The 23,967-nt window shown below is 39.9% G+C and overlaps 1 protein-coding gene across 8 annotated transcripts in view; it reads right to left on the reverse strand.

The window, feature by feature from the left end:
* Nucleotides 1-23,967, reverse strand: part of BCAS3 (BCAS3 microtubule associated cell migration factor) — a 499,958-nt gene that overhangs the window by 59,755 nt on the left and 416,236 nt on the right. Inside the window, exon 24 of one of the 8 annotated variants that reach the window (XM_077836613.1) lies at nt 1,677-1,760. The exons of the other annotated variants lie outside the window; for them this stretch is intronic. Within the exon in view, the coding sequence (XP_077692739.1) occupies nt 1,714-1,760 (47 nt within the window). The 3' untranslated portion in view covers nt 1,677-1,713. Of the gene's footprint in view, nt 1-1,676; nt 1,761-23,967 lie in introns of those variants that run through there. 8 annotated transcript variants of the gene reach the window in all.

Below are 23,967 nucleotides of genomic sequence, written 5' to 3' on the forward strand. Positions count from 1 at the left end.
TTATGGCTCCCAATAAGGAAAAGGAGCAGGGGGGAATTTATGAAAATGAGACAACTTCTCCACCTGATTCTTACATCAAAAATTAATTCTATAAGGATGCAGGAGACATCTCTTTATTTCAAATTTAGGGATATGGTCAGATTAAAAATATATTTTTTTAAATCATGAGTCACTTTCAGTTATTAAAAAATCAAATATACTTTTTACAATTTGCTCTTAATTTTAGTAGTTCATTCACAGTTTGGACAACTAAAATAGACTAATCAGTTTCACTAGTGTTTCTAGTCTGATTCATTTCCTCAAAGTGTAGTACAAAGCTGCAATGTTCGGGCTCCACACATTCCAGGGGAGTGTTTCAATCCAGCAAATAAGCTTGTTTTCACTGAATTCATTTTAAGTGAGAGACAGGAAAAATTTCATGAAGTGTTACAATACTGTTTTCTAGTTCTTTAGACTAAAAAAATCTAAAAACTGGTCATCTCTAACCTAAGAATGTCTCTTTAATTTAATTCTAAGGAACATGAACTGCAGATATTCAGGAAATGAGCCCAATGTAATGACCCTGACTGGAAATATTCCTGTGTTCCAACACTGAAGAACATGATGATAATACCTTTGTCCCATAATCCTATCTTTGTGACTGCTGGGGAGGGAATAGCACCATATATTATTATATTTCTCTAAATAAAAGTTTTTTAAAATGAAAAATGCAAAACACCCTAAAGTGTTTAATATGCATATTATTTATGCATTTCATATACAAGGCTTGGTAAGATAGAATCACTTGGCTTTGTCTTGCAGACCTTTTGATTTCACGCAAAGTGTTTGTGCAGTGACACTCTACAATGAAGAAAGACAACATTGGGTGCATATATTGGAAAGTAAGAAACAAGATATGGAAGGTTCGAATGGATATCTGCACACTTCAAGGGCATTTGGAAGCATGAGACTGCAGGCTTGTGAAATGCAGGTATCTAGCGCAACTGCACTTCTAGAAACATGTGGTTGATTTTTTAGTTATGTTTTTGTACTAATTAGTGAACAAGCCCTGCTTTGTGAAGTTATAACAAATACCCCAGCAAAATTATTCTTGAGGGACCCTATGACCTTAATCTTGCCTTCCTCCCCACAGATCCACTCCCGTCTCTTCATCTTCCCTACTCTCTCTCTGCTTAAGACAAGGCACAGCAACATCAAATGGAACACCAATCAATCTATCAAGCAGCAGACCTCACAGTTGCTTCTCCATAGCCTCTCTGTTGAGACTGCCAACTAGAATGCCAATTACTGCGAATTGTAATGTCGCCCCCTGTCCACAAAGGACTGGACTGGAACACCAACTACAGTTTCTACAGGCCAGCAGATGGTAACAACTTCCATCATCACTTTGGCCATCACCAGTCCCTTGGCCTTCTGTGCTTTAACTAGTATCTTCATTAAAGGCATTCTGTAACTGAAAAAATAGAAGACATCTAGGAGTGCTTAATAATAAATTAATACAAGCATCCAACAATGTCCGTTTTCATATCAGAATTCCACTGTCTTCCTGGTTTTGGCGAGACAGAACTGCTTTTCTGTGCTTTGCAGTCCTTTTGGTCTCATCCAAACACTGTCAAATGGTTGCATCAATACATAGGATATTTAGTACAAAGACATGCTGTTCAACTAATATGAGACTTTACAGACAATGTCTTCAACACTATGGTCGACATGCTAGCATCTAAACTGCTCCTGTGATACCATGGTGTGTTGTCCTGCTGCTAAAAAAGAAAAGAAAGAAAATGAAAATATCTATCAAATCTTAACTTCTAGATAAGCAATGATTAATGGACTTTGAATGCACATATGATTTTTTGTTTCTGTTTAAAAAGTTTTTCCTCTTTCAGCTTTTGCTTATCTATGAAGGAACACCAGAAATAAAGGCAACATCTTATATTCAACATAGTAGAAAAGTGAACATCTAGTTCAGGAAACTGCTAATGGAATACAACTATTAAAACTATGTTGTATTTATATACTACCGTTAATCCAAAGAATGTGAAGTGAGTACAGGCATCCTCCTTTGCACAGATAGTGAAAGTAAGGCAGAGAGGTTGGTGCCTTGCCTCAGGCCAACCAACGAGTGGAAGAGAAGACTGAGGAGCCTCCATCATGTGCTGTAGCCACTAGAAAAGATCATGCTGCCTCCCCACTGAGCAACAAACACCCATCTATGGGAAGGCTTCCTTACAGGCTTGTTATCAAGCATTTCAATTACAGTAGCTTTCAAAATACATTTTAAAAATGATATTTGCACCCATTTGTTTCTGAGGACAATTCAATCTTAGAGATGGCTCGATCATATGTGGAACAGAGCTCAGTTTTTTCATCTAACATGTACTACATGCAGTTCTAATATTCCATGTTTCTGCAAATGTTCACTTAATTATTTTTAAACTGATCAGCCATAAGATTCATCCAGTCACAACAATAGGGGAAAAGCACAGTCAACAGACTGAATGCAGTCAGATAAAGAGCCTTCCTGGGCTCATTAAATACTAGGTCAGACATTCACCAGGCACCATGCTCTTTAAAGATCAGTCTGTTTACTTCATAGCCATCATTACTAATATTCAAGTGATATTTAAAATAAATAGGTTAGCAATGCATTTGATCTCATTGCTATATAGAGTGAAATCCTGGTAGACTAAATTTCTGGATGCAGTGAACTATTCCTGTTTTCCCTGACATCTTGATGCCTTCCATTATATTGCAGAGATGCTATAAGCCAGTGGTTTTCAAACTTTTTTTCTGGCAACCCAGTTGAAGAAAACTATTGATGCCCATGACCCAACGGAGCTGGGGATGAGGGGTTTGGGGTGGGTGGGTGGCTCAGGGCTTGGGCAAGGGGTTGGGGTGCAGGCTAACCTCGGGCGGCTCCCGGTCCGCGGCACAGTGGGGGTGCTAAGGCAGTCTTCCTGCCTGTCGTGGAACCGTGGATCGCACTGCACCCCGGAAGCGGCCAGCAGCAGGTCCGGCTCCTAGGCGGAGGTGCGCAAGTGGCTCCATGTGGTTCTCATCTGCAGACACCCCCTCCCCCTGCTCCTATTGGCCAGGAACCAGCCAATGGGAGTGCAGAGCCAGTGCTCAGGGCAGGGGCAGCGTGCAGAGCCCCATGCCCCTCCCCAGGAGCCGGACCTGCTGCTGGCCATTTCCGGGGTGCAGCACGGTGTCAGAACAGATAGGAACTAACGGCCCAGTCGGTGGTGCTGACAGGAGCTGCCGCGACCCAGTGACTTCCATTCTGCAACCCAGTACTGGGTCGCGACCCGCAGTTTGAAAACCACTGCTATAAGCAGTGAGCGGACCTGAACCCCTGTTGTGAATGGAGAATCACCATCCGTGTAACTATGATTCAGATTCAGCAAAGCACTTAAGCAAGTGGTTAACTTGAAGCACATGCTTAAATCCATTCCTATTCAGCAAAGAATGCTAACATGCTTCATACTCCGCTGAATTAGGGCCAGTGGTCCAGATCCTCAGCTGATGTAAACGGACATAGCTCCATTGACTTCACTGGAGCTAAGTTGATCTGTGCCAGCTGAGGATCTGGCCCAATATTTCTAATAACTTGCTTTTCACCATTTTACTTTCTTGCTGCCTAACATGAATGGGAAAAAGTCATAAAAGGATCTGAACATATTATTTGCAAAATGAAACATGGATCCCTAGGGTTTATTTTTTGATACTACAGATACAAATCAGTGGATTCTTTTCAATGGAAGGTTTCACTTAGGGCTAGTTGAAGTATTTTGGAACATTCAACAGTTTGACCAAAAATGGAAATAAAGTCCTGGACCTTTTTATTTTGCAGAATTTTTGTTCTATTTTTCACCCAGTTCTAGTATCATCGCACAATGCAAGTGGCTTGGCTCTTTCTTTCCAATTTAAAATTAAAGGTAAGAAGTCGTTCTCATCTTGTTACAGTAACAAATGTATCATGTTGTCAGTGAGACGTCGAGGTTCTAATAGGTAAATACCAGTGACCACGTAAAGAGATTACAAGGCATTCTTTAACAGGGCTGACACTAGAGTGTTTTAAGCTGTCATCAAAGCATTTCACTGTTTTAAAAGCATGTGTGTCTGAGGGCTGACTTCAGTGCTGGGGATAGGAACTGGACTGGCAGCCCTCAAGTACGAAGGTTTCTACCCATAACACAGGTTCGAGTTGGAAGCAGCAATTCATGGTTCCTCTACACTGCCCTGCCAATGAGCCTCAAACCAGAGATGGGGGCTCTCCCTCTATGGCTCCCTGTTGTTTTGTTCCACAGTACAAACACAACTCAGCCAATGGGAATGTGATGTTTGAAGGCATCTTGGCATACATTGCTATTCGTATACTACAGCAGTCCTGCTACCAGGGCCTAATGAGGCATGAATCGGGTCCCTTACATCCCCAGCTGAAAAGAGCCCTTAATTCCACCCTTCAGCCTGTATCCTATACAAATAAAAAAGGTGTAAGATAAAAATATAGAAGAACAAATCAATAATATATTTTAAATAAAAAAAGCATATCTATGTTTCTTCTCCTCCTGAAAGAGATGTAATGGTGTTATGGTTAAGGCACAAGACTGGGAGCCAGGAGATTGGGGTTCTCTTCCTGGCTCTGCTGCAGACTTGCTGCTTGACTTTGGGCAAGAAACTTAACCTCTGTGGGCCTTGATTTTCCTGAAGCCATACAAGGTATGTTTGCAATGGAGCTGAAGATGTAATTTCCAGCTCAGGTAGATATGGCTGTGCTTGCTCTGAAAATATAAGTGTAGCCGCAGCGGATGGGCTAGTCACCCCAAGTACAATTCTGTCTGAATTGAAGGTATATACTTGGGCAGCTAGCTCCTTCCCCCTGCTTGCATCACCACAGCTCTTGTTAACGTGCATGTTTACCCGAACTGGAAATGACACCTCCAGCTCCAGTGTAGACATAGACACAGCGAGTTAGTGGCCGAGCCAGGAGTAGAACCCAGGAGTGAATGAATCACTACCCCCAACCGTAAGTCATTAGGTCACACTGACACTGCTGAAGGGCTCTCGTCTTTGTCGCCTTGTGTCTGCCCTTTCTTTGTGCATCAAAGGGAACGCTGAATATTTATTTAATTTGTGTTGTTTTTTCTAACTCTTTTAGTTTGTACCACGAAGCCTCTTACACTCTTTATTCTGGATCTACAGTACATGGCCACTAAATCCTTCTCATAATCCAAAATAAAAGCTTTTAGCCTAGCATTTGGTGATGCTAGTCAGGTGTTTCCGTATTTATTGGTGTAACATTATTTTTAAGGGATAGACATAATTCTCATTGAAAGACTCCCATTGACTTCAGTGGGATATGAATACAACCCTATATGAAAAACAAATATTGAGATACTGAAGGGAGCCTGAACTTGTAGCTAATGCATCTTTGAACAAGGCCAAATTCTGCCTCACTCCCATTGACATCAATGTCTCTGAGACAGAATCTGGTCTGTAAGAGCATTGTTGGCATTTCACTAATTCTCATGTGACATAGCAGGAACCTTTCCTACTTCACAACGTATGTATCTTTGACACACTTTGCATAAAGAATTTAGCATGAAGAGGAATTAAAGTTACGGGGCATTAAATCTTGCACTTTTCTGCTTTCTATAAGCTTTCATTAGTGCTGGGTAAGCCTAGGACTCACGTTGCGTTATCCAGAGGGAAGAAAAAATCCACAGGGCCCACAAGATATAAGTTCTAAGTAAGCTACTCCTTAACATTTTCAAACAAACATGCATCAATTTTTTTAATTCAGAAAGGCTGTTTACTAAAGGAGAACCTGAGATTTAAATGATGGGTCTAGTTTAAAGAAATAGCTTCTGTGAAAAGGGGGGAAATTCAACCATATACATGTGACTGGCTTGGATTTTGGTGTATAAAATTCTCTTGATTACAATATCTACACAAATGAACATCATAATTAAACAGCTAGATGAAAATATAACTAAATATAAACACAACATCAATTACTGAGAACTAAATAATCCCCCTGAAGCCACCACTTCTAGCAAGCGATCCCCAGTGCCAAGAGCCTTGCAATAAGATAAGCAAACTCCAGTTCTGTTGGACCAAAAAGGCAGGTGAGTCATACAGTTCAGGGGCTTTCACCAAGGATGCTCTGTCCTTAGACATACTAATATAGGCTCTGATCCTGGAAAGACCAGTGAATTGGACTATTTTTGTGCATAATGTTAAGTACATATGAAAATCAGGGTCCTACAGGGTCCTACATCAGTGAAAGCTCAGGAGGGAGCATGAAGACAGAGATGGTCTCCTAGATATTCTGGTTCTACAGCACTTTACAGATCAAAAACAATACCATGAATTGCACCAGAAATGAGCTGGAAATCACTGCAGTCTGTGAAGCACAGATGTAATAGGTTCCATGGGAGAACAACATCGGATAACTAATGGGAAGCCCTCATACTGCACTAGCTGAAATAGAGGTCTTAACAGTATTACACTATGGAGGTGACTACATTGTGGATAACATTATAGGTGATTTACTTACTTGTGCACCATTGCTTACCACATTGTGATTTCTAATGCCACAGTAGGTCTTTCCGTTCCTATAATCCACGAAAGTTAAAAACAATCTAGCTACCGCTCCCCCTCCCCCCCAGATCAAAACCCAAGACTTTTAATGGACCTAAATGAAAAGAAGCACAACAAACTTTTTAATGTACCACACCTGCCTACAGGGAAGGTTATTGAAATTCATCAGTGGGCTAAAATGTTACTGTCTCTGTTCAATCCTTGAGCTTCAATGTATGATAGCATTAGCACAAAACTCTGACAATATCCTTCCAAAGCCACTGAATGACTTTTTTTTTATTAGTTTTCTTTCTGCACCTTACTGTGCTTGAGAAAAGAAAAGGAGTACTAGTGGCACCTTAGAGACTAACCAATTTATTTGAGCATGAGCTTTCGTGAGCTACAGCTCACTTCATCGGATGCATACCGTGGAAACTGCAGCAGACTTTATATATACACAGAGAATATGAAACAATACCTCCTCCCACCCCACTGTCCTGCTGGTAATAGCTTATCTAAAGTGATCATCAGGTTGGGCCCTTTCCAGCACAAATCCAGGTTTTCTCACCCTCCACCCCCCCACACACAAATTCACTCTCCTGCTGGTGATAGCCCATCCAAAGTGACAACTCTTTACACAATGTGCATGATAATCAAGTTGGGCCATTTCCTGCACAAATCCAGGTTCTCTCACCCCCTCACCCCCCTCCCAAAAACCACACACACAAACTCACTATCCTGCTGGTAATAGCTCATCCAAAGTGACCATTCTCCCTACAATGTGCATGATAATCAAGGTGGGCCATTTCCAGCACAAATCCAGGTTTTCTCACATCCCCCCCACCCCCATACACACACAAACTCACTCTCCTGCTGGTAATAGCTCATCCAAACTGACCACTCTCCAAGTTTAAATCCAAGTTAAACCAGAACATCTGGGGGGGGGGGGTAGGAAAAAACAAGAGGAAATAGGCTACCTTGCATAATGACTTAGCCACTCCCAGTCTCTATTTAAACCTAAATTAACAGTATCCAATTTGCAAATGAATTCCAATTCAGCAGTTTCTCGCTGGAGTCTGGATTTGAAGTTTTTTTTGTTTTAAGATAGCGAACTTCATGTCTGTGATTGCGTGACCAGAGAGATTGAAGTGATCTCCGACTGGTTTATGAATGTTATAATTCTTGACATCTGATTTGTGTCCATTTATTCTTTTACGTAGAGACTGTCCAGTTGGACCAATGTACATGGCAGAGGGGCATTGCTGGCACATGATGGCATATATCACATTGGTGGATGTGCAGGTGAACGAGCCTCTGATAGTGTGGCTGATGTTATTAGGCCCTGTGATGGTGTCCCCTGAATAGATATGTGGGCACAATTGGCAACGGGCTTTGTTGCAAGGATAAGCTCCTGGGTTAGTGGTTCTGTTGTGTGGTATGTGGTTGTTGGTGAGTATTTGCTTCAGGTTGCGGGGCTGTCTGTAGGCAAGGACTGGCCTGTCTCCCAAGATTTGTGAGAGTGTTGGGTCATCCTTTAGGATAGGTTGTAGATCCTTAATAATGCGTTGGAGGGGTTTTAGTTGGGGGCTGAAGGTGACGGCTAGTGGCGTTCTGTTATTTTCTTTGTTACACCTGTCCTGTAGTAGGTAACTTCTGGGAACTCTTCTGGCTCTATCAATCTGTTTCTTTACTTCTGCAGGTGGGTATTGTAGTTGTAAGAAAGCTTGACAGAGATCTTGTAGGTGTTTGTCTCTGTCTGAGGGGTTGGAGCAAATGCGGTTGTATCGCAGAGCTTGGCTGTAGACGATGGATCGTGTGGTGTGGTCAGAGTGAAAGCTGGAGGCATGCAGGTAGGAATAGCGGTCAGTAGGTTTCCGGTATAGGGTGGTGTTTATGTGACCATTGTTTATTAGCACTGTAGTGTCCAGGGAGTGGATCTCTTGTGTGGACTGGACCAGGCTGAGGTTGGTGGTGGGATGGAAATTGTTGAAATCATGGTGGAATTCCTCAAGGGCTTCTTTTCCATGGGTCCAGATGATGAAGATGTCATCAATATAGCGCAAGTAGAGTAGGGGCTTTAGGGGACGAGAGCTGAGGAAGCGTTGTTCTAAATCAGCCATAAAAATGTTGGCATACTGTGGGGCCATGCGGGTACCCATAGCAGTGCCGCTGATCTGAAGGTATACATTGTCCCCAAATGTGAAATAGTTATGGGTAAGGACAAAGTCACAAAGTTCAGCCACCAGGGTAGCCGTGACATTATCGGGGATAGTGTTCCTGACGGCTTGTAGTCCATCTTTGTGTGGAATGTTGGTGTAGAGGGCTTCTACATCCATAGTGGCCAGGATGGTGTTATCAGGAAGATCACCGATGGATTGAAGTTTCCTCAGGAAGTCAGTGGTGTCTCGAAGGTAGCTGGGAGTGCTGGTAGCGTAGGGCCTGAGGAGGGAGTCTACATAGCCAGACAATCCTGCTGTCAGGGTGCCAATGCCTGAAATGATGGGGCGCCCAGGAGTTCCAGGTTTATGGATCTTGGGTAGTAGATAGAATATCCGAGGTCGGGGTTCCAGGGGTGTGTCTGTGCGGATTTGATCTTGTGCTTTTTCAGGAAGTTTCTTGAGCATATGCTGTAGTTGCTTTTGGTAACTCTCAGTGGGATCATAGGGTAATGGCTTGTAGAAACTCGTGTTGGAGAGCTGCCGAGCAGCCTCTTGTTCATATTCCGACCTATTCATGATGACAACAGCACCTCCTTTGTCAGCCTTTTTGATTATGATGTCAGAGTTGTTTCTGAGGCTGTGGATGGCATTGTGTTCTGTACGACTGAGGTTATGGGGCAAGTGATGCTGCTTTTCCACAATTTCAGCCCGTGCACGTCGGCGGAAGCACTCTATGTAGAAGTCCAGTCTGCTGTTTCGACCTTCAGGAGGAGTCCACCTAGAATCCTTCTTTCTGTAGTGTTGGTAGGGAGACCTCTGTGGATTAGTATGTTGTTCAGAGGTATTTTGGAAATATTCCTTGAGTCGGAGACGTCGAAAATAGGATTCTAGGTCACCACAGAACTGTATCATGTTCGTGGGGGTGGAGGGGCAGAAGGAGAGGCCCCGAGATAGAACAGCTGCTTCTGCTGGGCTGAGAGTATAGTTGGATAGGTTAACAATATTGCTAGGTGGGTTGAGGGAACCATTGCTGTGGCCCCTTGTAGCATGTAGTAGTTTAGAAAGTTTAGTGTCCTTTTTCTTTTGTAGAGAAGCAAAGTGTGCGTTGTAAATGGCTTGTCTAGTTTTAGTAAAATCCAGCCACGAGGAAGTTTGTGTGGAAGGTTGTTTTTTTATGAGAGTATCCATTTTTGAGAGCTCATTCTTAATCTTTCCCTGTTTGCTGTAGAGGATGTTGATCAGGTGATTCCGCAGTTTCTTTGAGAGCGTGTGGCACAAGCTGTCAGCATAGTCTGTGTGGTATGTAGATTGTGATGGATTTTTTACCTTCAGTCCTTTTGGTACGATGTCCATCTGTTTGCATTTGGAAAGGAAGATGATGTCTGTCTGTATCTGTACAAGTTTTTTCATGCAGTTGATAGATTTCCACTCCATACGGCTAAATGCAGTGCCTGGATTTGTGCTGGAAATGGCCCACCTTGATTATCATGCACATTGTAGGGAGAATGGTCACTTTGGATGAGCTATTACCAGCAGGATAGTGAGTTTGTGTGTGTGGTTTTTGGGAGGGGGGTGAGGGGGTGAGAGAACCTGGATTTGTGCAGGAAATGGCCCAACTTGATTATCATGCACATTGTGTAAAGAGTTGTCACTCTGGATGGGCTATCACCAGCAGGAGAGTGAATTTGTGTGTGGGGGGGTGGAGGGTGAGAAAACCTGGATTTGTGCTGGAAAGGGCCCAACCTGATGATCACTTTAGATAAGCTATTACCAGCAGGACAGTGGGGTGGGAGGAGGTATTGTTTCATATTCTCTGTGTATATATAAAGTCTGCTGCAGTTTCCACGGTATGCATCCAATGAAGTGAGCTGTAGCTCACGAAAGCTCATCCTCAAATAAATTGGTTAGTCTCTAAGGTGCCACTAGTACTCCTTTTCTTTTTGTGAATACAGACTAACACGGCTGTTACTCTGAAACCTGTGCTTGAGAAGTCCACTGAAATCTGGGATTCAGACAGAGATTTTAGACTCAGGTGAGCATGGACACAAAAGCCAAAGTGACCTAAAATGTAAATACCTGTCATGAGAGCCATCTGTTGGGAAACTGTATAAACATGGCCTCACTTCTCTTTCTCACTCAACATGAGATATTTTTATAACTGTTGTGTATGAAATATACAATCTATAGGTATGGTTCCTGAAAGTGTTATTAAGATCACCAGAGTGAGCAACCAGCATTAGATACCAGTGCCACTTATAGAAGTCGGGTGAGATAATACCTTTTACTGGACTAACTTCTGTTGGTGAAAGAGTCAAGCTTTTGAACTGAAGAAGTGCTCTGTGTAAGCACAAAAGCATGTCTCTTTCACCAACAGAAACTGGTCCAATAAAAGATACTATCTCATTCACTTTCTCTCTCTCCTATCCTGGGACCAACACAGCCACAACACTGCAAACACTAAAACAAGCCCACATCCTCTATCTATCACTTATATCACTGCTTTGACATCTTGTAAGTTACATTAAATATCTGCTACCTGACGGGTCCAAAACAACATACTTAAGGTTTAGATTTTTCATGGGTATATGGAGTTTCTCACATCCAGGTCAGGAGTTTAAATCCAGCCCAGATTGGTAATGATGGAAAGTCATTAACATCTAATGGCCATTCAATGGTTTATGAAGAATGAGCTGGTGACCTCGGTCCAGTTCCTAGTGAAAGTATCAAAAATACCAACCCCCAACATCCCCAAACATAAACCCCACTATCACAACGGGGACTAATTGGCTCTTTTGTTGGTGGTCTCAGTAAAGAGACTAAGAACTGAATAAGAACAAGGATTGAAGTCCATCCTCTCATCTCTAAGAGGTGGTTTCTCCTGGTCAAGGCTGAGGTAGAATGGACCACTTTGAGTACCGTGCCTGTTTCCTGGATAAATTGGTTAGTCTCTAAGGTGCCACTAGTACTCCTCTTCTTTTTGTGGATAAGGAGAGAAATTCTGTTTGCAGTACTGTCAATCAGACACCCTTTCATGAGTCCCAAATTCACTTACTTAAAAAAAAAAATGCTACTCAAATCATCTGACATTTATTATACTTAAGAAACATAAAATAGAAAAGAGACAACCCCTCACTTTGCTTTCATTGCCAATATTCTGAAGTTTTTAGGCTTTTCGCTAACGATAATGCCTCACTGGCTCCACTCCACTTTTTGAGATATTGCAGGAAACTCACAGAGAAATTATAATGTGGATCACAGCTGTGCAGTTTAAAGCTGCACAAGCCTCTAATTTAAAGGGTTTAAGATAGACTAAACATTACCTTGACACACTGAAAAGTTGCAAACACTTTCCTCTTTCTTAAGAATATGTTCTACATTAGCACAACTAACATGGGGATAGGAATGTGCCTATTTAAAAAGGAATTGGATGTTCACTTCTATATAAAAATCAATATCACCAAAGTAATCCTATTGCTCTGGGTATTAAACTGCTTTCTTATGGCCTGCTCTGTTTCAAATTTTAGGCTGGCACTCACTAAAAGGAAAAACAGAGGTACTGTATCTTTAAGATGTGTCCATATATCAATGCTCCATGCTGTGGTGGCTTTTCTGCCTGCTGCTCAAATTTGTCCAATTAGACACAGCCCCACAGGGTGGAATTTAGTGTGAAATGTGTCTGCTGATGTTCGAGAATTAACTAACACAGACATGCTGCTTAAAGGCCTGTAAGTGACAGGCAAAGAAACGCCTTCCCAGGACAAAAGCAGGAGGCCTCTCTATTTAAAACCCTGGATCAGCCATTTAAGGGATTCCCATTCTCAGCTAGGTAAAGTGTGTTAGCCACTGCTGCACTTCGCACCTCAAGCTGTGCTGTCTCACACCACTGACCCCTCAATGGCGACATAATTCTCAAGAAGAAGCCAGGATTATCTGTCTAAGAGTCTTACATGTGTCATGTAAGGTCAGGTGCCAACTGCAATGTAAATTAGTAGTTAAGAGTATTGGTAGCTAGACAGATGCTGGGAGCCTCAATTAGAAAGAAAAGTCAGATTATAAGTAATTAAGAGACACACACACACACAAATATGCTTCTGAGGCTGAATACCTAAACTGCCTCCAATGTATATTTTGCTAAACTGCACATTCCACAGCACTTCCAGATCCTGACTGAAACACCTCGAGACTCCAGAGTAGTTCTCCGTGAAGACAAAAATCTCCAGCGTGCTGGTGTCAAAAATGCCAGCAGGAGAATTATGGGAGCAGGACGCTTTTATTAGGCAGAGCTCACAATGAGTTGTAATTTTTCCTTGCAAATGCAAAAAAATGGGGAATTTTTTTATGTTTAGCCATAAATAGATCTAATTGCTTTTCAAATAATAGTATAACTTAATTGCTTCCCTTTAAATATTACTAAAGAGGAAGAATGCCAGCTGAGCACTTCTTGGAGGAGCTTTCTATTAATTATATAATGTACATCATTACACATTATACTACACACTTACAGAGTGACTTCCACCCAAGGACCTCAAACTGCTTTATAGACATTAATTAATCCTGGCAATCTCTGGTGTGATATGCAAGTATTTTTATTATTAGTCCCATTTTACCGATGGGCAAACAGGTGCAGAGAAGTTAAATGACTTGCCCTAGGATATAGATTGAGACGGTTGAAGATCCAGGAAGAGAAATCAGGAGTCCTGATTCCCTGATATAATGATTAATTCACACTCTTGCCCTTATAAGAATCTTATTTTATGTAAACATATTTACATTAATTTCTTAGAGCCCTATTCTGCAAGCACTGATCAGGCATAGACAGTGATTCAGGAAAACATTCCTATTCAGAAAAAGAAAAGGAGGACTTGTGGCACCTTAGAGACTAACCAATTTATTTGAGCATGAGCTTTCGTGGCATTTAAGCATTTGCTTAAGTTGAAGTCAGTGGGGACCTAAGCACAGATGAGGCTGAAGCACGTGCTTAAGTGCTTTCTTGTATATGGATAGACTTAAGCACATGTTTAAGTGCATTCCTGAATTGGGGCCACAAAGTCTACTTTTGTGAGAAACCAATGGGTTTATTCATGGCAGTAAATGCTAAGACCTAGGGTAGTGTTAGCAGGGTGTGGTCTGTACATTTTAACCAATATTAAAACACATGGAAAGCTAGACACTTTGATTACTTATTGAAGAGGTCCAGGTTTGAAGAAGCCACTCAATATTTTTAAATTTTTAAATTTATTTCTATTTAAACTAAAAGACTGTAATGGAATCACAAGGCTCATGCAAGACTACAGCAGCAACTGCAGAATGGTTAGAAAACACTTAAGTAAACAGGCAATTCAATGCCGTGGGTAAGCACTCTAAAATCCTAGTGAAAATTCTTTTTAAATAGTCCCATGTTTCAATTTTTTTTTTTTTGCTTTCAAATTATGAAAGTCAGCAGGGCTTAAATATTTAAGTTCACTTCTTGCAAAATTTCATTCTTAACTGTAAGTCATTCTGTATTTTCACAAGCACAAATAATATAGGAGATTGGCAAACTTCCGATATTTTTAAATGGCAGCTGATCTCTGAAATGTGTTTTTATTTATCACTTGTATTACAATGACACTTCAAGTCCTCACCCAGGAAGAGGTCCCCATTGTGTCAAGCACTGTACAGACATACATTTATAAAATTATTTCTAGGCTGAGACCGCACACACCAAACTTTCAATCCAGAGCAAATGGTTATGAACAAATAAGGCCTATAAAAGAATAGGAAGCTTGAACAGGAAATACTGATTTCCCCCACTGCCACTGCAGCAGTACAAACACACCGCCTGAAGGGAGAAAAAGGGAATTATGTAAAATGGTTTGTTAGAGTGAAAGGATAACTGGATTCTTCTTAAAAAAAAAAAAAAAAGAACTCTTATGGTGAAAAGCTGGTACCCTAACAACAGTTATATGACCTTCCCACCAGAAGCAAAGACCCTGAACAGTAACAGTGTGCCAAAGAATGTCTAAAAGACAGAAGCATTAATCATCTAGATGAATGTAAGTATCTCTGGATTTTTACTTTTTTGGTATTCAGTGCTGGAAAGGAAATTTCTCTCCCTGAGCTAACGCTCCAGGATGTTTACACATCGGTGTTACTGCTCATTCTAGGAGTTAACAGGTTTACCAATTGTGGGGGAACAAGACGGCAACGGGAAAAGCTGTTGGGGGGAATGACTATATGACCCAGGGAAGGGCAGCTGTTATTAACTGTAGCTGTACTGTGAAAACAAGGCCCTTTTGGTGATCGTCTGTAATAGGGCTAATTGGAGACCGTGTCTTGTGCTCACAAGTATTACCATAGGACACAGAGCACAACAAACTTCTTTTGAAAGGAAGGTCACAAGCTACATGCACTATCATCCGATGACGACTGAACCTGTCTCACTCAACAGCTAAGAGCTGAGAATGGGTGATGGAAACAGTGGAAACTAATTTCAAGAATCAAATTTTACAAGGATTTCTTTATATTTTTGTCACCCTTTTGTCCTTTCAGAAGCTGTGTGGATAGTTATGGCAGGGCTGACTATGTTATCTTATCTACTAAATCCGCCTAGATCTGTAGATGATGTCTTAGGGGGTGAAAAAGATTAATAAGGAATCACTCCAATGGCTTTAGGACAGCTAAGAATCTTAACCCATTTAACCTCCCCTAAAACACACAATCAGATCAGAGGAAGTTGTAGGAAACTCATTTCAAAGACTCTAGGCGACACTTTTTAGGTCAGATTTACAAAGCTCATTAGAATGAAGGTCTGTTACTTTAGATTTTAATACTAAGACATACTGATGGCTAAGAGAAGAAACCCTCTTGCCCCATTTAGGAAACATACAATACAAAGAATGCAAATTTTAAAAAGAAATTTAATCTTAATGCATGTGTTCTGCCACCAAATCTGAGTAAAATCTTCCTAGCTTATGTTCTTACAGAAAACAGAGAAAATACATCAAAAAGGGACTACAAATGATTATTTATATTTATCCTTTTTCATATTTATAGCACTTATAGCTTGAAATAGCATGCTCCACACATAGGCAATATGATTCTTTTCAAATTATAATTGATCTGGAAGAGAAGGTATCATTTAGACATATGTGATATTGATTTTTTTCAGCCCTGTCAGTTTCATAAGACTCTCTGCTTTTCCCAAATGTGAGAGGGTGTTTGGGGACTGGGGCTATAGGAAGGACACTCATGGTATCATTAAAACGGACACCAATTGCCATGCACTATTTTGTGTGTGTGACTATGTGAAGGGGAAGTGAGGTATGGTCACAAAGATGTTTTTAAAAAAATCCTTTTTATTCTTTGTACAGAGTACCCCCAAAATGGGATCTTCTTTGTGAGAAGATAGGGCCTTTTAAGTTTAGAAATTAGAAAAGGAAAAATCAGAAATACAATAAATTGTGTCATTTTACAGTCTGATATAATTGTATATAGCCAGTATGAGTTTGATCTAAAGTAGATGCTATATCGAACTTGAAAAAAAAATGAAGAAATTACTTCATTTAACGTCAAAATGCCATCAAGCCATCAAAATTTTGTGGTTAATCAGGGAAAAAACTCTCTTGCAGAGTGAGCTAGATGGTTTGACAAACTTTTATTTTAATCTTGTGATATCTTCTAATAACAAAAGGCCTCTATGATATATCAAACAAATTTATAAATGTATGATCAATACATTTGACATGTTATTTAATTATGGTTCTTAGTGACAGAGACAATATGAAAAACTAGTGTCAACATTCTGACAGTGGAATAAGTAAATAGATGCAATTATTCCTTATACTGATCCCAGCTGAATTGTAATGTATCAGGCCAGACTGCAGACCAGAGTTCTAAGGTTTCCTTAATATGATAGAGGTTGATGTAGGGGGTGTCATGTATCCAATATTTTGCTGTTTTATTAGAATAAAAAGCTCTCTGGGGATTTCAAGTTCAAATGGTCAGAAGGCTCCTCTTGTATTCCTATTGTTCTTAATGCAAGGATAAGCACTGAAATATGTTTAGAAAAATATTGTGATGTCTGAAAAAACCCCAACACACTTGCCTCTATGGGTCTGAACCAAAACCATAGATTGAATAAAACCCTGAACTTTGGGGTTTTTCAAAATTTAAACCTGGCTATGATTTTTGCAAGATTTTTGCTCCTATGTTTATTCTGAATCCCTATATTTGAACACTTCTGACCTCTGGGGTGTGTAGAATCTACTCAGAGTTCTGTTCCAATCTGAACGTCTGCAGCTTAAGTCCATTCTTTATTATGGAAGCAGATTTTCCATTTTTTCTTTAGTAAAGAAACTACTCACAGAGGTGGGTTAGACAGAACGTAGCCAGCACATTTGTGGCTATTATCGTACAGAGAAGAAAGAATGCACTATCTGTTTTTGGCCAAAAGAAATCATAGTTAACATTTAACATTATGGAACTAACTTCAAAGGAAAGCCAGCTGGATTCAAATAATGGGAGATGAAACTGCTAACACCAGCGCAAACTTGCAGGTGGTCATATTTGGCTGGAAATAGTACATCCGTAGAAGATGACCCTACTATAAAGCAATGCTTGACATAATGCTGCTGTTAAAGTGAAGAAGTGGAATGTTTATGGCAAACTACACAGTTTGCTAAACATACATAGAACATACCTCCCCCAGTGTTGCTAAATGTACCAAATGAATCCTTACGCTGCAATTTCAGTAGAATATGCTAACACAGAAAATGGCGTGGGAGATCAAGGGCAAAGTAGATAAAACTATCACCAGCTCCAAGAATATAATTCTTAAAGAACTGCAGTATATGTTTCCTTGTTTTAATAGTGAGTGACCTGCAAAATGCAGTAAGGAAAACTACTACTGAAATACATAGAACTTACAGAAGTCATATTTATCATTTCAGTTTGTTCTCAGCTCCTCAGTAAAAAACGCACACAAGCGCGTTTCTGAAGGAAAAAGTCTCAAATAAAAATGTTCTCTCACCCAACTTCATACTAGATTTGACCTAAAAATTCAATAACTTTCCTAGCTAGGGTCTGAAGTAGATAGCAGGCCACTTGGCTGGCCAGAGTGTAACTTACTCAGTTTCTGTTTCTGAAACATTGCACAAATCCTTTTCAAGTGAAAGTCTCTTATGTATCACTTTCAGTTAGATACATTTTATGAAGCAGACCAAATATAGCTTAGTCAATTACTCAGATTCCCATGTCTTTTAATTAGCCACATGTAAAATGATTATACATATTATTACTAATAGGAGCATTGAAATTGAAAATAACAGTGGGAGACTATAGAAATTCTTTACAAAAGTGGATTTTACTAGTTTCTTTCTTTATTATTTATAAAAGGGTGATATCTCTGGAGCATGTATTGGGCCTGATTTGGGAACTAATGGAAGTTGTAAGCATTCAACACCTCAGAAAATGAGGTCAACCGTAATTGAGAGTTCCTGATCTGAATGTTCCCAAAGTCTGGACATGTTTTGATCTAAGGATTTGGTGCAGTCCAATATAGATAAAGGATCAGCTGTGAAGCAAATATTGCACTGCTCCCAAATAAGTTCAGGGGCGTTTGTAGCCAGGATTTTTGGAGCTTCACTAATAGATGCATATAAGATAAAAACTTCAAATTAGCTAGTTGACAGGTATCAAACAAATTAACTCCTCATTCACAACTCACTGCATCTCTCCAGGTTCTTATGTGGTGCTTATCATCACAGTATCTAAGTGCCACAGGCAAAAACCTGAATACATAAATTGGGCTGGCAAGGTGACTTTAGGATCAACAGATCCCAGCTTCATCACTTCCAAAGGGCAAGTGATTTTGAAGGATACCCCACCAGGAGCACCCAGCCTCTACTGCCCTTGGATTTAAGTAGCAGGACAGGATAGAAGCCAGTCTCAACTTCTGGAATGTTAGAACAATAAGTTTTACAATTTAACATACCGTTTAAATGATTGCATTCTGAAAAGCTAAAAAGGAGTGGGTGCCATATTCTTCCCCACAGGATACAAATAACTTCTAGTGACATAGCGTATGCTGGGAGGAGATAGGAACCAGTTTACTACAACACTTCTGAATACTTTTTGAATTGCATGGTTATTTATTGTTTTGTTATTGGATTCCTTTGTGTCAGCAACCATTATCAGAATCCAATTAGAACCCACCACTTCAGCTGGTAGAAGCAGCTCCTACATTCAGCACACTTGGGACCTGCAAACTCAGTACTGAAGTGGTTTAAATTCTTGGCTTGAATCACAGCTCCCTGAGAACAGTAAACTGTATGCAAGTAACTCCCAGAACCAGAACAGCTCTCTGTTCCTGGATAATACAGAATTATGAGGCCAGAAAGTACCTACAGTGTTGGGAGATAAAGACAGTGTATGCCTAGACTGAGGGAATTTAAGAAGGGAATAAAGATATGAACTTTTTGTAAAATTCATGTTTGTACTTAATCCTGTGTGCTGAATGAATAAAAGATTTTGCCAGGTGTCTAATATACACAATGTTTTGGGTTTGCTTTTTTCCCCCCCAGTACAAAATGATATAACCTTAGCGGTTAAGAAGATGATGCTTGTTTTAACAAATTAAGTTGGATTAATTTAGAGTATTGAAAGTGATCAGGGGTCTTTGGGTTAAAGAATTTGCATTTAAGTTTCTGCCTTGATGAAAGTAGCTTGCCATTCTGAATTATTCTGTAACCCAGAATGTGAAAGGGCTACCTGAACCTTCTGCCACCTGCCCTACCACTTAAAACTGGTTGGAAGGACATCTACAACAGCTGTCACAGGATTAAAGAACAGCAACATTCAAACAGGCAGATCCAGGAGGTCAGGAAGATACAAACAACAGTGACACGTGTCATGTATCATTGTCTGTTCTGATTGGGTTTTTTTTCTCCCCTGGCTAAGAAAATGGCAGAGCCGTATCCAGTAGAGTCCACTTAAAGGACTAGCGGTTAAATGCATAAAACTATTAAATGCATGAGAATCCTCTGTGCCAAATGGCAAAATATAATGAAAGTCTAAACTGTTAATTGAATAAACCTCTTAAGTACAGAGAATTGGTTTGCACCAATGCAGTGTGTTTAACTGTTTAGCACTGTATGTGTAACATTTTATTAAAACCAATTTGAGTGATATGGACTATTTTAAAATATGTTTAAAACTTGCCTTCGGCCTGACATATTATGCACTAATAGCTCAATTAACTTTTGCATCACTCAAAACCAGCTCTATGATTATTGCAGCATGGCCCTCTCCTCTGAATACCTTTAAATACATTTTTTAAAAAAACATGACAAAATAGTGTTATGGGCCTGATGTAAAACAAAAGCAACTAAATTCAAAGTTAAGGCAACTGTTCCATCTTTAATTTACTCTGCGGTCCCAATGTCAAAGGTGTCTCAGAACAGGAATTTTCTTTATCCCATAGGCTGATGTTCAGAAACAAAGGAGTGAGTTAAAGATGCACGTGGTTTTGTTATTTTGGTTGTCACTAACTATGTAACAAAAGTCTGATTTTGCTGCCACTGAAGTCAACGGGAATGTTGTCATTTACTTCACGAGCAGGACTGGGTCCATATTTAGAAAGGCCCTGCTTCAGCAATGCATTTAAGTGCTGTCCCGGACCAGAGCCTATTTTTTTGCACCTTTCCAAATGCAATGGGCAGGCTGCTTTGTTGAACATTTTGGAGCGTTGAAGATTTTTCACCAGAATGTACTTCACTGGGGTCATGTGACAGGAAAAAGACACAAGACTTTGGATGTCTCCTCTGTATTTAATGGAATTACAATGAGTTAAACAAACATATTTCTAACAACATAATTCCCTCACACTCCCAATTTCCATGTCTCCATTTTACCACATTTTTGCTGCTGCTGTTCAATTCAGTAAGAGATGGCCAAGCCAGACTTCGATTCACTTAATATAGGCTATTTTCCAAATTTCTGAGCATGTGTTAACAAGCGTAACCTCTCAGGTGGTTAGAAGTCAGACCTGCTGCAGGATTACTGTTCTGCAAATTAGACTGTTCTATACTGTTAAAGAACAGATATCATTACTCAGCAATGACATCTAATACAACTCCATGCTTTTTAATTTCTCCCTATATTTAATAATTCAGGAGCCAATCCTGCAAACGCTTATTCTTGAGAATAGTTTAATTCACATAAGTAGCCTCATTGAACTCAATGAGCGCTCACATGTGTAAGTCACTGATGTACATAAACATTTGCAGGTTTGGGCTTTAGATTTTTCAAATAAACATTTATTAAAAGGATATAAACTAATTTCAAAGGAGAGTTGTCCAATTTATTACTTTTGGCTCAACGGCCTACTTGTACAAAAGAACTCGTTTTTCTTCACTGTCTTGCCAATATCTTTGACACTTAACAGTTTAGACCATTATCATTTTAATAACGTGTGTTATAATGATGATAACTGATGTTTTGTAGTGATTTTCTCAGCAATAACTGGCTTCCTTGGAGATAAACTACTCTGCTTTTGGCCTCATGGTTTATCCTCATAGGAACCAGATTACTGCCTCATAAAACAACTGCACATCTACAGTGCTGTTATTCCTTAAACAGTAAAAGAAAAGAAAAATTATTTATGAAAAACACCATGATCCCTCATGAAGAAATGCTGAATTACAGCCATTTCAAAGACAATTGCTAATCTAATGTGTATGTTATAACAGTGCAATGAACTAGAATTGGCCACCAAACCAAAACCATTACAGATTAGGCCAGCTGTTTTTAGCAGTTAGGAAATGTTTTTGCCTGCCTGTTTGACCACAATGCAGAAACGAGAATACAGAGATGAAAGTTGTGTGATGATTTAACGAGTCTCTGCTGTAGACAATACAACATTTTGGATAAATCTAGTTTGACACTTTGACAGAACAGAAAACTGATTAGACTGAAGGTAGTTTTTAAACTTCTCTTAACCCACTCCAAACCAACAGAAACAGCTCCACTCTGTTCAACAGTAAAGCCTTATGATAATACACTGGAGTATTTTGCAATAATAAACCATGATGCTACATTTTACAATTGATGTAACGACAGTATGTAGGATTATTACTATATAATACTATTGTGTTTTTTATATAAAGGACTGTTAGGTCAATGGGCTAATAAGGGTAATATGGAAAACGCTGTCCAAATAGGATATTAATTATAAATCTTATTGTTAGATGCTAAAATAGAGCAGCACATTCTTACTGAGAGCCTTACAGTCAGGGTAGAGAGGTTAACTGTTGTCTTTCCTGTGTCTGATCTCAGCATCATTCTTTCATATTGTCTTTATTGTTGGGGTTGTTACTGGGCTGTGTTCAACTGAAAACAGTTTGATTGGTGTCACCAAATCTTTTGCAGTGCATCCAAGCTTTTCTGTTGCCGTCAAAGAGGTGAAAGGGAGGGGTGTGTTTCATGGTGTCTGAAGGGATTCAAACAGTCAGTCAGCAGATGCCTTGCTGCATTGTCCAGGGGTCACAGTCAAATAAATCAATGTGTGTCCACAAAACAAAAAAGTAAACAGAAAGAATCTGATGCTAACGGGATGCCTAAGCTTTCCTTTCAGAGTTCTGACCATGAAACAAACGTCACCGGAATTTGAATGCAGAGAAGGGAGGTCTTTAAATTATAAAAGAAAATGTCAGAATTATCTCAATGATCTATAAAACCATCAAAATACAGGGAAGAGAGATAGCAAAATCCTCTAGGCAGACACTGTCTAATCGGTATTGTTAGATTTTATGTTTGGGTTCTATTTAATTTATACTACTCTCTACAATGTTATCTTTTCTGTTTTGCTTTTATCCTTTCTGAATCAAACTTTGTTTTTGCATGAAGCCCACGCCCCTACTAGGATTTTTATATTACTCTCACTCACACCTTTATTCAAAGAAAAACCTAATAAGGCCCTAGTCCATCCGGAAAATTCAGTTTACATGGATTCACTTTCCAGCGTGACTCTCTGCACAAGAGCCTGTTTAAGGATCTAAGTTTCTCTTTAACTTGTGTTGAAACTGTAGTGTAAGCATATCATTCTATTCATTTTTGTTCACTGTATTGTTAAACAAAAATCACTCAGCGTGGAGGATTATGCCTAGCACTTAACCTTACTTGAATCTACATGTGTCCTATGCTCCCACTTGCACTAGAGAGCAACAACCTTGAAGAAACTGTATAAATATTTGCAGGATCAAGGCCATTCTCAAGCCTTAGAGGTCCATTTGCACCTAGAGAATTACATCCAGTTTCATATAACGTGCATGGATGGAGGAGAGCAATGACCCCTTTCTATGGGTAGCCTCCATCACTATGCACTGTGTAGAAACTGCTTTCATAGTTCAGAGTAGGATAACTACTTAAGCACGATAAAGTTTCAGACATTGCCAGTTCTGTTGAGTGCACATGCCTTGTCGCTAGTTGTAACATGCACTGTTTCTTCAGTGCTGTGGGTAAAAGGTGTACTCTAGATCTTCACAAAAATCATGAAGAGGGGAGGAGTCAATCTCAAAGCCCCCCCAAATGAGACTTAGTGGTGTAGGTCACTTAATAATACCAGTTGCTTTATGGAACTTAAGTCTCCAAAAGGGAATCCATGAAAACAGAGCTGGATTTGGAATAAAATCCTATGCTGCTATCAATACACTGGGATATTGTCAGAGGGACACAGGGAACTCAGACATAAATAGTGAGTGGGATTTTCCTTGCACTGGCTACAATACATATGTTTGTTCAAGAAAAAAAGAGTTGGAGCAAGAAGACATGCATGTCTGGTGCTGAAGAAAAGCCCGTTTGTGGCTGACACAGTGGAGAAATTGTTCAAGAATAGTTCATCCTTCAATGAAGATTGCCCTATAATGTTGCGAAGGTCAGTGTCAGCTTGGATTTTTGGCTGTGTAAGTACCAGCAGCACAAATAAAACCAGCCTTCATACAGGGTTTAACATGGGCATCTGACATTTTGGAGACGTTTCAAGAACTTATTCAGCTTCCTTATTTGTGACTAGTGGTATGATTGATCATCTTACTTTCTATGTTCCTTTTGGACTGGCAGCCTTCTGTATAGCACAGAAGCATCCCATGGCATGGTGCAAACACCGGGGAGAGAAAATACCAATTTTATTTACGTTAAACGAGAGTTACAAAGAAACAAAATTTGCCACAAGATGGAGAAAACACTC

Source organism: Eretmochelys imbricata, chromosome 17 (assembly GCF_965152235.1).
Source record: "Eretmochelys imbricata isolate rEreImb1 chromosome 17, rEreImb1.hap1, whole genome shotgun sequence".
In the NCBI taxonomy this organism is placed as follows: Eukaryota; Metazoa; Chordata; order Testudines; family Cheloniidae; genus Eretmochelys; species Eretmochelys imbricata.